Genomic DNA, 17814 nt, shown 5'->3' with positions numbered 1-17814 from the left:
CAAAAAATTGGTGGAAATTTCATTTTGGTTAAGATTGGTGGAAGAGTGGCCTCCACCAGTGGGTTTTGTGGTAGATTCGCCATCAATTGGAGTGCTCGGGGAAGATGAATCAGCCATAAAGCTTCCAAAAAGGAATTCCGGGTTGCTCATAATAGAAGAGCAATCGGAAAACAGGTAATGGAGATCGTAAGGTTAAAGTATCGGATCGATTATCGCTCTGATACCATGTGAATTTTGTGAATTTGGCTGAATGAATGATTTTATTCCTTAAACTTGGTATTTATACAAGATGCGTAGAGATAATTACCAAATCTCTCATAAAAATAAAATATTCTACTAATCCTACCAAATCTCTCATTAAAATAAAATATCCTACTAATCCTACATAAAAATAAAATATTCTACTAATCTTACCAAATCTCTCATTAGCCTATTATAGAATAAAAAAAATAAAATCCTAAATACAAATCTGACTAGGAAAAATTAATAGTAATTCTAACAGACTGTTATGTTTAGGAACAGTTGACATAAGTAACTAGATATTTTCCTAATACTCTAATCATAACTTTTGGGGGGAAAGAATATGCTCTCCCAGGTAAACTCTTGAGGGCAAATGCAGAAGGTCCAAGCAAACTGTCAAAAGAAAATTTTATATGTCATGAAATGTTGAATTGGGATCACCGGATCAGGCTTTTATTTTGATTCAGTTTCTAGATGGTATAATTTGTCACGCTAAAAGGGAAATTTGAAATTGTTTAAGGTTACACAGGATATTACATTCTAAATGTTATATAATCAAACTGACTCAAAAAAGTATTGAACTGTCATTTTACATGCATTGTCCGATTGAAAAATTACTGATTTTGCCTACATACTTGGAAAACATAAAGCAAGCTCAATGAATTACAGATTCCTAGGGGTAAAACTAGTGCGCAAATCAATTTAACTTGGTAAATGCTTAGGAGAGAAGACTAACTTCTTCGAGTAATAGATAGTACGATTGTACATCCTACCTTGATGAGTTTTGAAACTTTTGGGTGGGAAAAACCAAACATAAATGACCCGGATTTAAAGCTCTGTTCAGTTTTAACAGCAGCTTTGTGATCAGAAAGGCCTGTTCGCACCTTCCTAACTCTTTCATATATTTTATTCCAACAAGCAGATGGAGTTGATCCATTAAACTGCAAGGAAAAATAATTCAACAAAAGGGATAAATCTGTATTAAGGGTGTATATAACAAGGTAAAACAAGTTCAAACAAAATTTACATTGAATCAATCGAAAACAAAAACACATCAAACAGTAGGTAAGGGAACCCCATAATAAAAGGTAAAAAACAACAAGAAAATAAAGTAAAACACGAAAAGAATTGATATGTATAATTTTAATTCATTTCATTTCACACAAGTCTCTAGGATGCCTCAATGCCATAATTCACATACTCGAGAAATTTACATTCACAAGGACGCATACTCAGCATAAATTTGATGCAATCGATTTAGGTTCACATCCAAAAAGCACAAGCGCTGAAGTTAAACATCAGTAATGGCGAGTCTTGAGAACAAGTGAACAACATAGTACAGTACAGATGAAATAGCATCAGAAAATAAAAAATAAAGGGAAAAGGACGTGAAAATAGCAATGAACATGAAAAGTAAAATAATGCAGAGAAAGACAATGAACAAAACGTAAATGCACGAGAATGGAACAAGGTGAAACTGATAATCTTGTAAATAATATCGCTGCCTGATACCTCTTCTCCATCATCTGTTGTAACTCTAAATAGAGGTCTGGTCCTGGAGTCGACATCTCTTAGTACTTGCATCTTATATAAAACGCACACACTTGGATCTGAAGCCGGATTAAAACCAAATATGGAAAAAGGATGACGCCAATAATAATATAGGATACCGTGAAAATAAATAATTAAGCTACAGCCCAAAGAGATATCAAGAGCAGTAAATCACCCGCTATTGAAGAAAACTTCCTCATAGCAGTATACCCCTCAGGCCATATAAATCTCTCATTTTGGAAATTATCAGTGTCTTTGAAAAGCTTTCCTGCATGTCCAATCACTCGTAATGAGCTTGAGAGTTGCTTCATAAATTATATGGGTAAAGATCTACTCCCTTCACAAGTAAAAATGAAGAATCATGACGCCATAGATGCTATCACAAGTATGCAAAATAGATAGAATAATTAGTGTTAAAGGTCCATAGGCTTTGGGACCGCCTTTTCAAAATCGAGCCCCATCGTATTGCAGGCTCTCATATATTTTCAGTATCAGGCAGTGGCAATATGGAACACTCAAAATAGGAGAAGCAAGACTACTTAATAGAAACAGCAAGTCCTATAACATTTAGAGAGAATCAATTCACAAATATAATGTACAGAGATGTTAGTTTATCAAGACCTACCAAGGCTAATCACTTGCAACTCTCCAGATTCAAGTTGGCAGCTCTTGAGGTCTTCAAGTTTCCTTGATATATCTCCATGGCTTAGGCCCTCTTCATCACATGAATCAGCTCCATCTTCTTGCTCCCCACTTCCACTATCATTATTATCAGCCTCACCACTATCTTGCAGCTGTAGCATTATTTTCGGGAGCTTCTGTTCACTAAGATACCTAATCAAATTCATCCAATATTAATAATCGATTATGTTTTAGCAATCATAAAAGATGCAACATTTTGTTCGACTTTTTTTCTCCACAAAATTTTAACGCAAAAATATCTTTAAATTAATCTATTCTTAACATATGATTCATGCTCATGAAAATGACCCAATACAAGCAAATATTTAATATACAACTCATTAACTGTCATTAAAACTTAAATGCATGAAAATCATGGTTTCAGTCTGCAATTCATCCAAAATCCATACAATAAGGCAATGAGGTATTATCTCCCCATTCAGAGATGAGAGAATCCTGAGGATATCAAAAACTTGCCAAGATACTTTTTTCTAGTTTGATTAGAGAAACCGTCATTCTATACAACAAAAATGTTGAAAACAAACCTTTCAAACCATGCAAAGTCAACATCTATAAACATGGGTTCGACCATCAACACATTACATAGAGTACTTTGGTCATTTAAATCGACAACTCGCATCATTTCTGGACAGCTAGCCATGGTTTAGTTTGGTATAATCAGGTTCTAGAAGGTTCTCATAGCATTTGTACAGTCGACTGCGGGTACTCAAGTGAATCAAACTACTCATGAGTAACTCGTGAGCGGCTCGTCAAAACTTGACTCGAGCTTGATTTGACCGATCTCAAGTCGAGTTTGAGCAGCTCATGAGTAACTCGTGGGGATTTTAGAAGGGAAATAGCCGATCACCACAATGTTCAAAATGGGTAAAACAAAGCTAGCAAAAAAGATAAGTATGGTACAAAGTTCATCAAGAACTATGGAGAATTGGAACGAATTTTAATGCACTCTAGGGAAACGTATCAACCAAACAGTAACTCAAGACTTGCCACAATTAAAATTATTTCATCAACCACACTTAGTTTTTAACTTGACAGCCCGGGGATGCCCGGTGTCCCATGCATCGCTTGTGTTACTTTGCTACTTGTATTTGTTGACTCGCCCATATATGGGGGGCTCAGGATTATGATGTAACCTACCTCTTTTGGTCAATAAATTCACATTTACTGATTAAAAAAACAGAAAGCGGAAAAAGAAAAGCATCTGGGCTCTCGCGATAGAGAACGTGCCACATGTTGATGATACAAAGAGCTGAAGAAAGTATAGATGATAGGTGAAGCATTGTCTCATATACCGTTTTAAACCATTTCTGCATATGAAAATTTCTGGACAAAGACACCACACTAGGAAAACATGACGGGGTTCTGCATTCTCACTCTTTCCTCATCTACAGAATGCTGTTTGGCAAATGCACTGGTTCATTTAGAATTCTAAAGGTCTGAGCTTTGAGGACTTAAAAACTCACATTTTTGCCTCCTGCATTGCTCGAGCAAAAGCTGGTTTCTTGCACTTCAAATGGCAGGAAGAAAGAAGGCCCTTGAGAAAAGAGAAAACCTGTTTTTTCGTTACCCTGAATGTTATAAGAAACAATCAAAAATCCATTAGACTACCCAAAAATTACCCGTGATGTCCAGCAGCATAATCACTACAACAAAACTGTCTCATAATCTTGGGTAAGTAAATTTCTTCAAAACATTAAAAGAAAAGGTACCTAGCAAAATCATAGGTGCCAAAGAACTGCACTAGGACTGATTTTTCCCCAGATGTTTTGTTTAAACCTTTGCGTGCACCCACTTGAGATTCATCTAGAACAATAGCTGGCCAAACAGCATGTCCTACATAAACAATTGATAATTTAACCGAATAGGGGCTTTAGCTCTCACTGTTCGATAAAAAGTCATACAATGTGCACCAAAATACAAAATGAATTTTTTCGGTAAAGCCACAGCATTTATGAATGTTTTTTTTTGGGGGGGCGGGGGATGGTATGAAGCCCTACGAGCTCGAAAGAATTTAGTACGTAAGAGGTAACGAACAGGCTAACATCTAAAATTACAAGTAAGAAAGCAAATACCATGTAAACCTAAATGGCAGCCAGTTATTTCCAAAATAACAAAATTTTCTGCGACGATTAGCGCTTTACAAGTAAATGTTACTTTAATAAGCGATCGCTAAATTTTGAAAAATGGTAATGGAACTTTCTCGAGAGCAATTAAACGAGAGAAAGAAAAGCAAGAATCAGACAAATGGCATCAGATATAAATGAAAGAAAATAAAAAGGAAAGTTAATGAGCATTTAATGTTAATTTAGGCATCCATTGAACAAATCTGGAGACCAATTATTATGATCGAACCACCGCTATCGAGTGTTAAATGGAGACTGCAATTCCAACTAATCTTTGTTACGTATTTAAAATCCAAATGTTTAGACAAGTCTCTGAAGCTTATGGGAGGAGGGTCGTGGACACTCTTTCCTTTAAAATAAATTTCTTAGTTCTTCGTCAAATATGCAATTGTTTATTTTCAACGTGTAGGGACTAGGGGTTCGTCTTTTTTTAACAAGTAGTTATTGCGACAATATGTTGTTTTAAATTTAATTGTAACACTATTTTACAACTATTGCCCAGTATGTCAGTACACTATCTGCATTCCAGGGAAGAAATAGGGAAAATGAAACCCGGCCAACTTAAATTGTTTATTCTCTTTTCCGTAACTTAAGAATTTTATTTATGCTAATCAATACAAGGATCAGTAATAACCAAAGAATCAATACATTTAAGTGTTCTACAATTATGTTTGTCAGGAAAGAGTAGTACAAATTCTCGTCGTCGAAGGTACATTAACTCATCATTATTACAATAGCTTAACAAAACCAGCCAATTAAAATATTATGATAATAGACACTGGGGTTCAATCAGCAGCATAAATATATGAAGCAAGGCCAACGGAGTTCGAATGGACTTTCACGAGCTTGTAACTTGTGGACTATGCAGTGCACAAGAACCTTGAAATTCCTTAATCATATACACAAAAGGAGGGCAATACAACTTTGAAGAAATAATTTAATACAATGAATTGAACTCCAAAATCATTATATTATATTCTCTCCCTGTCATATAGAACTGCAATTTCTAATTGTCAGATCAGACATTGAGAAATGAAAGGGTGGAAATAGATGCATGTCTGACAAGTGAAGCGAAAGAAATTAAAGTTATTATGCACTCCATGGCATGAATTAAAGGGATTAATTGCAATTTTGCAACAAACTCATTATTGCTTTTATTTCACTACGCATATATTGATAGCATCAAATATTGTGTAAAATCGTACTTTAGTCCCTCGACGAACCTTAGAAATGGGACAGACTTTGTTTGATCCGATTCAAAGTAATACAACAATTAAAATTAAAATTTATTCATGTTGGATTGCTTCTAGCAACAATGCTCCAAGATACTTGGCTATTTATTTCATCATATAATTTTACAAAACATTTAAGCACATCAATTTTTTCCTACATAGACTAAATTCACTCCAAGTACAGCCATGAAAAAATTTGAGGAAATGTTTTAGGATCTACTATCAATGCTTAGTTTCATTGAACCCAAATTAAATTTTGTTGAACACTTTCTCAGTACCTCATCAAAAAGAATAAGCAAAAATATCTTCTATATCAGTTATTTCACAATTTAAGTTATTAATTTAAACAATGTGCACAAAATGATTTCCCTTCTGCAAACCCTTTATTTCACTGGCATTGCTAGATTATAAGAAATGACTAATTTGAAGCCTCCAATATGAACTTAACGTACGAAAGAACTTGCTTTAACATGGATAATAATTTTCCATGATCAAATGATTGGCTGTGAACAAGGCAACATCTTCTTGCTTTCCACTGCAGTAATCGTGGTGGGATGATATCATTAATTTAACAGCAACAATTATATACATCTTGTTGTGGCACCATGTGCATATTGTTTGAAATGATTGTTCCCTTTATGAACGCTGACTTGCCCAAATTTACTATATCATTCCCAAATGTTCAAAAATCTGTATGCTCAGCCACTAACTGAAAAGCCGCTAAAACAAAATCCGTATCACTCAACTTAATTTCCAGTACCCAGTTATTTAGCAAAAAGTTCTCTTTCCACTTAAAAATGAAGAATCTCTTCAATAATCATCAGAGATGCAATAAATGCATTTTAATCCTACTAGCCAAAGGGAAATCATGAACAATCCTAATGGCACATAGCAGCTCTTTTCGGAAGGATGAGGAATGGGCAATGAAGAAGCAACTTCCTATAACAAATGATTTCAAAAATATATACATCGCAAAGTAACATGAAATCCATTACATTATGAAGGGTAATTCAACAGAAACATATACTGTAAATGATATGCAATGTTTAAAAAAAATCAAAGGGGCGCCGCGCACCAGTAAGTTTAGCCCAAATTATATCCCCACATTCAACCTCCTGGCAATCATCCAAACTTGCAGCCAACACCATCATCTCATTCACATCAATAGCATCAGTTTCTGAACTACTCTCGAGGCAACTCAATTTTAAACTCTGCATTTCCTCATGAGAGACATAGAACTTGACCCGTTCATTTGCCAAAATTAAATTCTCCTCGTCGTCGTCCTCATATTTCACCTACATTACACACAAAAATTACCAAAATTTCAATTATTCGTGTCATAGTATGAAAATGCACAGTATTATTTATCTCAATTAATCAAACGTGTAAGAACAATACATGATGTCGCCTAGCCTCCAAATCATAACCAAGCACACTGCCAGAATACCATCGTGCATCAAGTGGCCAGTACACCTGTTCCATATAAATTCATGCAGGTACAAGTGCATGTAAAATTCACAAAAACTGTCAAATTTTCCACTGTCGATATGATTAGCCCATTACCACCAATAACATTATGAAATTGGATAGAAGTCACGATGGATATATTTATTAACGCAGCAACATCAAATATGCACAAAAAATATCATGCCCACTTTCAATTCAGTTAAAGTTCATACCTTGCATTGTAACCCAATAAATTTCTTAGGATCAATGCCCTCAAAGCGGAGCCTGCATACAACACGAAACACCCAATTTAGATGCCAATCCCAACAGATTGTTCTCAGTAAGTAAACCTGGGAATGATAAAGAAAAGTAATTTACAGTACCAAACCCATTTTTTTGTCCTAACACCTCCGGATTTCTTCAAAACACTTTTGGAAAAAACATCTGGATCATTTTTCCGCTTTTTACTCTTACAATCAACAACACTGGTATCAGGATTAGTATATTTCTCAACACTTCGACATTTAATTTTATCAACATTATGGCAAACGTCTAATTTACTGAACTCCTCGCAGTCAACCCCCAATTTCATCAGCTCCGTGCCGCTCCCAACTTTCCTCCGCTTTACAACACTCTTCCCACATCCCTCTTCTACCTCCGGTGTCCCACTAAAACCGTCCTCACTCAATTCCGTTTCTAAAAACGATCCCTCCTTCCTTTTCTTCTGTCGTGAATAAACCCGAGTTACAGCCGGCTTAATCACCACCACACGCAATTGATCACCGTCTTCCATTTCCTGATGTGATGACTTACGGACGGCGGTCTTAACTTTTTTTAATCCAGAAGCGGTGACGCAAGGCGAAGTCGCGGAGTACACCTCGCAAAGGGTCATGTACTTCAGAGGAGTGTTACCCGTCTGGAACTCATCCTCACCATGCTCTTCCAACGGCGGAGATTTCAATTTCACGCCGTGCTTTTCCTCCGCTGCGGCGGGGGATAGATTTGATGTAGGAAATGCAGCAACCATGGGGAGATTGGGATGTTTTTAGCCTGAATTAATTCACTTTTCTCCTCTCATTTCAAATCTTCCTCTTGATTCCTGTAATGAAAATTGAAAGGGAATTTTTTATTAGGGTTTTTGAGAGGGCGAAATAATCAGATTTCCCTCCGTTTGGCACCACTGGTCGATGGCGAATATATATAGTACATGTGTGTGTGTGAGTGTGTCCTCTCTGTCAATGTCTCCACGTAATAACAGGCGGCAGCAGTTGGATATGCCGTACATATACAAATAGGCGTGTAGAAATATTTTTTTAGGGATATAAATTATGAATTTTGATATTCTATATTATTTAAAAAAAAAAATTGATATTTTTAATTATATATATTTTATTGAATGAATTATAATAGTCTAACTATGTGATTATTACAGTGTCTTCGTTTCGGACCGGTTGATTCGATCAGTTCAATCGGAACTGGTCACGGGCTAGTCCAGAGTACTCTCAAAACCATTTGACCAATCAAGAATATGTTAAATCCGTATTGAAATGGTGAACCGGTTAAAAATCGGTTGGATCGGTTCACATTTCAAAAAAAAATTATTTTTAGTTATATAGATTATTATTTGAATTTTGAACTTTGTTAAAATATTATTGTGGTAGTATTAGAGATATTTTTAAATAAATTCTTGATGAATATATATTTTATTATTTACATACACATTTAATATCTTTATAATTATAATTTAAATATATTATGTTATTATTTTATATAATATAACACTGATCTAATCCGATCGTCTGGTTGAATCACTGTTGTGAGGTAGACCGGTTCAATCATCGATCTAGTTATGAAAACATTGGTTTGTTGATCAATTTTAGTTTTTTTCTCAAAATTATATAATTAAATTGTTAATCTTTTATAATTATGTGGTAAGAAAAATTTTTGTGGCATTCATGTATGTTTAACAATATAATTATAGTTATAAGAAAAAAAATATTTAAGAAAATTTAACAATTGTATTAACAATTTAATTATATTATTTTGAAGAAATTGTCTAAAATTTATCAATAAAAATAATTAAACAACTATCATTAATTCAATAATAGATACTAAAAATATCATACATCAATATATATGAGACTAAAATTAGCATTGCCTCGTGAAAACTCGATTCCATCGGTAATATTTTTTTTCCATTTCTAGTTTTTTTCCATTGTAACACTAATATATAACATCGATACCTTGTCAATGTTTGTTGTCGTGTCAACAATAGTTGGGGCTTTATTGACTATGTTGTAAAAACATTCTCTATTTTAATAATATTTTACGATTTTATCAATCATAACATTTAATTTATTTGTATACTCAAAAAAATTGCATAGATAAAGTCCTTTAATATGCAAATGGCGCCATTAGGTATGCCTCTCAACGTAATATCATGAAACTCATTAGGAAGTGTGCCGTATATTCTAAACAGGTTCTTAGTCGAATCAACAGTCTAAAATAAAGATAAGGATCACTTGAGCTTGAGATTTGCATCTGTGATGTTAACGTCATGTTTCATTGGTAAGGACTTGGATATGTTCATTCATGCAAATGGATGATCATTTGATAATGCACTGAATAACCCTCCATCGAGCTGTCCAAGTGGTTATTACTTATTGAGTTGAATAGTATGCGGTTATGGTTGTACATCATTAGTCCTTTGACCCATGACAATGTAGAGGTTCTGCGTACTAGCGTTACACTTTGACTCGTTTACTGACTCCAATGAAGGTCATCAAGTGACGAGGTAGGGTGTAGTTTCAAAATACATATGAAACAATGTATTATAGTCGGGGGAATCATCATTCGCCTACAAGTGAAGATATCATATATGATCTGATGAGTTAATTGTGCATGGAGTCTTTGGTCAAAGCAAAATATGTGCTTAGGGCAATGTATGTTCGTAGTAGCATATACGATGTCACTATTATTGTTCAATGATATATCACATCTTTTCGAATTCATTTGCAACTCTAGATGTATCAATGATTCCAGATTCGATCGGGATATATGAGTTGAAGGGACTGTACTGTACGCTAACGATAATTGAAGGTTCTTGTAGGTAATATCAGTGATACCTTGGGGATCATGGGACGATGTTACTAGACGTTATTACCATGATTCGATGGTTGCAATCAGAATTTAGTTCTGGCATTCTTAATCAAGGGTCCATGGAAATTTTTACTTTCAAAACAAAAAGTTTTCAATTTTCGTTACTATCTGGATACGAGAAAACGATACTTCAGCAATAAGATCAAAAGAAAACATAGATTAATTTACAAAACAACTTAGCAATAAGATCAAGCCCTCGCGTATTGCTTTCTAAATGAGATTAAATCGAAAACCATAACTTTATCAGTATTACTAACAAGAATATTTAATTTTTTCGAAGAAAAAAAAACAAATGAAAATAGATCAGGTTTTATATTTAAATTTGTTATCACAATTGTATTTATCAGCAGAAATTATGATACCAAAGTTTATATAATATCAATTATTAATTTGACTATGTAATGAACTCTACGTTTGAGTTTTTAAATGATTGCTTGTCGATAAAATCTATAATCACAATCATATTTATCAGAGGAAATTACATTACTAAAGTTTGATAAAATAATAAATATATGTTTGACTATATAATGAACTTTACATTTGAATTTAGAATATTCTCCAACTGAATCTATATTTTTCATATATATAAAAAAATTCAATTTGCTATAAGTCATATTTCATGTCGACTGGATTAGTACCGATGTTATATATGTTAACTGGATGCTGCAAAATCGAGTTGGATAACATGGATACAACAATAGTCAGCGTTCAATTAATGTAGATAACTTCCGAACTAGTTTAGCTGGCCTGAAATATGACTTGTAACGATATCGTTATTTGATTTCCGGCCCTAGAAATTTTCTTTAGTACTACTCGCCTCTCCTTCAGAAGTAAGAATTCAAACTTATTTGCATTAAGTTCTTATTTAGATTTCGATACATCATTCATATACTTTGCAGTAAGTCCTTCATCTTTCGATTTTACTTTTTATATTTTCATGTAGTAGTAACGATACCATGATTTGATTTTGGAGCTTAGGAATTTTCTGTAGTACTCTTCACCTATTGGTGAAAAGTGTATATCTCTCTTTCACACGTTCCCGTCGGGTCACCCATGTTACTTCCAACATCGACGCATAAATCGTTGGTCATCCTTTGCAAGCTTCATGCACTAATCTTTCCTCTAATTTGTAGTAAATTCTTCCTTTTAGATTTAAGTGTTGTACATTTTTTCTGTAGTGGTAATGATACCATGTTTTTATTTTGGAGCTTATCATTTTCTGTAGTTCTCCATGCCTCTTTGTTGAAAGTATATATCTTCTCTATACGTACATATACATGTATATATATATATGCACACAGTGGCGGAGCCAGAATTTGAAATCTACAAGAGCTAAATGTTTTTTTTTAAAAAATAATCCATAACAATTAAAAGCGTAGTTATGATACATGTTCATCATAGTCTAAAAAATTTTCTCATTATCAAGATCTTCAATATTTTCGTTATTGAACTCGTAAGATTCAGAAACCGACAAAACATTGACAGTGTAATATTATATCTCCATCATCTTGGAAGAAAAATTAATGAAGATCAAATAAAATAAATATCTCTAAAACCATTCATTTAATGTTAGATTATTAAATTAAATATTTTAAAACTAAAATATACAAAGATAATGTGTATAGACATTGAAACGTCCACTCATTTTAAAATCCTATTGAAATATTTTTTTAAAAAAGGGTATGACCGAAAATACTCACACACAACAACATTTAAATAAGTTAAACATGTGTTTTAAAAGGTATTCCAACATCTGAATAAAAATAACTGCAGTTAATTAAATCTTAAACTGAAATCAATCTCCTAGTCTACTGATTTAAAAGAGAAACTCGAACATATAACAAAAGTTTGATGAATCGACAACTTATAACAAGATTCAAAAACATTTAACCATATTGCTTAAACTCATGTCTCATAAATATATTATACGGAAGAAATGCAAGGTCATCGGGTTTCCACGTGCACCCCCTGCTCAGCCTACTCGGTCTTCAACGCCTCCAGACGCCTCAACCGAAAGATCACCTGCATCAATCACAACTAGTGAGTCTAAATACTCAACACACCTGAACCGTTATAACAAGTACATATACATAACATGCAGCAGTGAAAAGTACAATAATTAACATATCTTTCATTATCTTAAAAGCATGAACTTAAACATATCAAGTCAAAGCATAAACGTGTCCAAAACATATCTCATCATATCAACATATACATATTCATTTTCTTTATTTGAATTCCGTTCATTGGTTGTGACTTTCGTATCAGCTCTATTCGATGGATCCATCTACGTATAATCGTGGCCCGGTGCCGGGAACATCAGCAACATTATTATCCATCCACTGAGCCTTGGCCTTACATATCATCGTATTCGTATTAGTCACAACCAACTCTCATCTTTCAAAACATGTCATCGTATTCATCACTTATAAAAATCATGCATATAAGTAAATTTTCCTTAAAATCAAGCATACAACGTATTTTTCATATTAGCATAAAAAGTCACGTTCGTGATAATATGAACATTTAAAAACATGTCAAATCGTGTTTAGGAAGCTGTCAGGACTGCTAACTCGACCTGGTGCAAAATGACAATTGACCATTTTGCCCATGGAAACCATAATTGACCATTTTACCCCTGGACCTCAAAATTTTGACCCGAAGACAACCAAACATCTCAAAACATATTTATAATCGTTTCTTAGACGTAAACTTGAGCTCATTTCAAAACTTAATCGATTCGTTTTAAAACTTGGACCGGGGTCCCTGTTTTAATCCGAATCAACCTGAAATTTAACCAAAACTTTCCAAGCTCAAACCATGACTTAACCACACACGACCAGCCCTTAAGCAACCTAATTCAGACCAACCAAGACCCTCGAAAGCCCCTGACCATCTGGTGGAAAATTCTGCGCAACACCGACCGAAACCCTAACTACATTTCCAAGCCAAGTATCTTAACCCTACCCCAAACCAGCTCGGACCAGACCTTAACCAGCCCTTCGTAGCCCACCACTGGACCCTCCTGGATAGACCTAGTCGTGGCCCTCTTCCCCTTGCATGCAAACGTGCAGGAGTTACCCGAAGCAAGCCCATCACCTAACCATATCAACCCGAACTACTTCGACCTGCCCCTAGGCCGTGACCAACCATGCAAGAGTCATCTAGGGTCAAGACTCAAACCCACCGAGGTTAATCCAAGGCCTAGAACAGCCCATCGCTCAATCTCATCCAAAATCGTACATAACCAAGAAACCCGATCGGCCTACTACCATGGCTCGTTCCTGATCTGAAGTCTCCACATAAACCCGCTCTAAACCTCCTATATATCATCTCCTAACCATCCAAAAACTGGCAGCCCCTTCAACTATGTCAAAAGCGTGAGAAGCAAGGCAAAGAACTCTACATTTTCATGTAAAAAGCATATAAAATCAATGCATAATGATAAATCTATTAATTATCTTGCAAAATCATTCAATATGCATATCATGATGTGATCGACAAGAAAAAAAGTTTTAGGATGTGCCTTTACGTAAATACGCTCGAAAACTCAGAGATACTCGTGTAGAACGTGCACCAGAGAGACGGGGAAGAATTTTTCTTGAAAACCTTGAGGATTTCGAGTGGCTGCTGCATTTTGAATGAAAATTTGCTGCTAGAAAAATGGAGAGGGTCGGCCAACATTAGGGTAGTAGATTAGGGTTTTTGGATGGTGGGTTTTATATAATAATTAGTGAATAATGGGTCTTTAATTAAAAATAATGGGATAAAAAAGGATTTTAGGTCCATTATGCAATAAAATAGTCCAATTGAGCCCAAAAACACTCCCACAAAATATTTCATTTAGGTACGTTTTTGAAAATATTGACCAAGCCCTCGAAAAGTGCCCTAACTCGCTAAATTTTGCGTACCGGTTAAAATATGACCCGACGAGTAAAAATATTCCACCAAGGCCCATTTTCAAAAATCACACTTAAATACACCATATATTAAATAATTAAAACTAATTATTTAATAAAAACAATTTTACTTAATTATCCCCAGTCTCCGTTCCTCGTTCGAGCGCGAAAACTACTAAAAACCCTTATGCATGAAACTTTTAATAAACCATAAATTAAAACACATATTCATGCAATGAACATGCATATAATGCATTAAAACTATTTAATAAATCATACAAGAAGTTTGATAACTTGCATGCATGTGGTTCATGTGGACCTTCAAATTTTCGGGACGTTACCGACGACTGTCTCCACTGTACCAAGACGAATCTTTTCAGCATGCTTATGTCCTCACTCACACGCACCCTAGGAAACTTCCCAGGGGGTCACCCATCCCAAAATTACCTCAAGTCAATCACACTTAAATTTTGGAGTTCTTATGTGATAACTACATAAAAGAAGATGCACCTTCTTGATATGAGTAGTACATATCAAATCTTTTAAGCTCTCCTCAACTGCACAGTCCCATACCTGAACAGTTTCGGAATCCCTCTCCTTCCGGTGTAAGATCGCTTCAATCATGTTCCCTCCGCCTAGAAGCCTGCCAGGAGCCGCTCATTGTCCGTGCAATCTCATGGTACCAACGATCACCCCCCGCCCTCTTCGGCCCCGAGCCTCACATGCTCACCAACTTTCGCTTGGTTCGTCCCCGCACCACACCGTACTAGGAGAGGTCGGCTCTGATACCAACTGTAACGCCCCAGATTCGACGATTGTCCCCACTATACCAAGAAGAGTCTTTCGAGCGTGCTTATGTCCTCACTCACATGCACCTTAGGAAACTTCCTAGGGAGTCACCATCCCAGAATTATCTCAAGTCAAGCACGATTAACTTTTGGAGTTCTTATGTGACGAACTACCGAAAAGAAGATGCACCTTCTTGATATGAGTAGTACATATCAAATCTTTTAAACTCTTTTCAACTGCACAGTCCCATACCTGAACAGTTTCGGAATCCCTCTCCTTTCGGTGTAAGATCGGTTCATTCATGTTTTCTCCGTCTAGAAGCTTGTCAGGAGTCGCTCATTGTCCGTGCAATCTCATGTCACCGGCTATCATCCCCACCCTCTTCGGCTCTGGGCCTCACATGGGTATTTTTTGTAATGATCATGGACCATTAGGCTGAACCAACATGGGCCTCGGCCCATGCTCATGCACCACTACTGATCACGGGTCGTTGGGATGGTCCAGCATGAGCCCTAGCACATGCTCATGCACCGTCACTCATAGAATATGATACCCCTGGAATGTGGTTTCTCCTGGGTTCAAGTGTTGGGGGAGGTGAAAGAAACCACTTTCCAAGTGTGGGATATTCTATGACTGACCGTGTATGGGCATGGGCTAGGGCTCATGCTGGATCATCCTAACGACCCGTGATCAGTAGTGGTGCATGTGTATGGGCCGAGACCCATGTTGATTCAGCCTAATGGCCCATGATCGTTACATGCATAATCTTACTATTGAAGATGTGATATACGATTTTTCGAAGTATACTATTCATCAATTATAGAATCCGAGTCTATATTTGAAGAAAACTCTCTCTCAATATAGATAATCATAGAATCTGTTACAAAACAATCTCCCATTTTATTACAAAGAACTGTTTTAACATGCTTCATAGCCTAAAATGCATGCTTCGTAGTTGCCGTGGAAACAGGCAAAGTTAAAACTGTACAGATCAACTTGTCAATCAGATTATAGTGTTGCAACCTTTTTGTTTCAAATAACCATCGGCACAATTATTAGATAGTGGACATTTTCTGAAAATTTTCATGACAAACTACATCGAGTTCATAATGTTGTAACTGACACCTCAAATGATGCATTTCTTGTCCAATGAAGTCCTCGAGATAATACTTCTCAGCGAGAGTACAAATCTTGTTGAATGATCGAGTGTGCTAGTGCCTTCGAAGGCATTTCGAACACTATATTCTCCAATGAGCTACACTAGCTCGTGTTCTAAGAATATTAACACCGATGAATTAAATCGAGTTTGGTTTAAAACCAAGCGGAAGAAACTCGAAGTAATTCTTCGTGAAGAAGACTGTTATTAGAAAACATTTAACTTATGTAAACTGAATAACCGAAGAAATACAGATTAGTTTTTGCATTCTTCAGTTCAATTATGGTGACAACTGAACTAACGAATGTGCTAACTGATCGAAACAATTTTAAAACAGCAGTTAATCAGTTAAATACACAAGATATATTTATTGATGTTCGGAGACTTCAACTACTCCTACGTCACCCCTTCTACCACCACGGGTAGGTTCCACTAAAAGACTTTGATTTATACAATACTTGTACAAACCCACTCAGCTAGGACTTACACTACTGCCTAAACTGAACTCCTAGCCACGACTGAAGGCAGCACCTTCCAGCCAACACTTCTTTAACGTCTATGTGTCAAAGACTACATACACGAGTTTTACGTCTTTGTGCAAGACGGTTTTTGAGTGGATTTGAGAGAGAGTGTGTGTGTGTGTGTGTGTGAGAACTGAACAAGAATGTTCTTACACACTGAGGGAAAATGGCCTCTAAACTAAGCTGATACAACGATGAATAATTCCCTCTGGGCTTTAAGTGCTTCTGAAAGCTGATATGCAACTGAGCGTGCCCTTTACTGTTTTTCTTTTCAACTCTTTTCACTCTCGTATGTGTCTCTCCTTTGAGTCTTCACTGATCTTCTCTTTATATAGACGGGAAAAGCTGATCGTACAGTGAGACTCAATTATTGTATCCATTGCATTTGAATCAGCTCCTTGGACTTTGTGCTTCGACTTTTAACTGCCCTTCTGGAGCGTTTTGTCTTTAATTCTCTGATGCAACGTCCATTATTGTCCTTTGATTGGACAATGGCTTTGTACATTCTCGCACAGCTGGAATCCATTTACTGTAAGCTTGTCTTGATATGCAACTGAAAGATTCTGACTGATGCTTTGAACTGATCAGCTGGACTGATCTTCAGTTGGGCTAGTGAAATCAGTTGACTCGTCAGTTGAACTGATTTCACTCCTTCAGTTGAACTGGTTAGCTGGGTTATTCGTCAGTTGGACACATCATAGGCTGGCCAGGCTTTTGAAATCTTCCTGCTGAATCACCTATCAGTTTGGACAATCAACTGAACTGCTTGTTTGAATAACCAGTTAGACTGATTTAGTCTCGGCAATCAGTTGGTTCAATCAGTTGGCATCTCCGATGGCTTCAGTTGGTTTCGTAAACTGATTAATTCAGTTTAGCTGTCTGCGCACTAAGGTAGATTATTAGAAATAAAATAATAAGTTTTTTTAGCATCAAAATCAAGATTGCGAACTTGAAAAGTTCCAACACTTGTCAATGTTGAACTATTTAAAATTATCT

General features: G+C 35.8%; 1 protein-coding gene across 1 annotated transcript in view; it reads right to left on the bottom strand.

The window, feature by feature from the left end:
• Nucleotides 1-8479, bottom strand: part of LOC140964367 (histone-lysine N-methyltransferase ATX2-like) — a 28158-nt gene extending 19679 nt beyond the window's left edge. Inside the window, exons 1-10 of the mRNA XM_073424075.1 lie at nucleotides 7678-8479; nucleotides 7528-7579; nucleotides 7247-7321; nucleotides 6924-7143; nucleotides 4203-4326; nucleotides 3957-4061; nucleotides 2417-2625; nucleotides 1967-2059; nucleotides 1753-1850; nucleotides 1014-1181 (exon numbers count right to left, since the gene is read on the bottom strand). Coding sequence (XP_073280176.1) covers nucleotides 1014-1181; nucleotides 1753-1850; nucleotides 1967-2059; nucleotides 2417-2625; nucleotides 3957-4061; nucleotides 4203-4326; nucleotides 6924-7143; nucleotides 7247-7321; nucleotides 7528-7579; nucleotides 7678-8321 — 1788 coding nt within the window. The 5' untranslated portion in view covers nucleotides 8322-8479. The remainder of the gene's footprint in view (nucleotides 1-1013; nucleotides 1182-1752; nucleotides 1851-1966; nucleotides 2060-2416; nucleotides 2626-3956; nucleotides 4062-4202; nucleotides 4327-6923; nucleotides 7144-7246; nucleotides 7322-7527; nucleotides 7580-7677) is intronic.
• Nucleotides 8480-17814: the final 9335 nt, after the last annotated feature.

Source organism: Primulina huaijiensis, chromosome 2 (assembly GCF_012295235.1).
Source record: "Primulina huaijiensis isolate GDHJ02 chromosome 2, ASM1229523v2, whole genome shotgun sequence".
NCBI lineage: Eukaryota > Viridiplantae > Streptophyta > Magnoliopsida > Lamiales > Gesneriaceae > Primulina > Primulina huaijiensis.
This window is presented reverse-complemented; position numbering and strand designations above follow the sequence as displayed.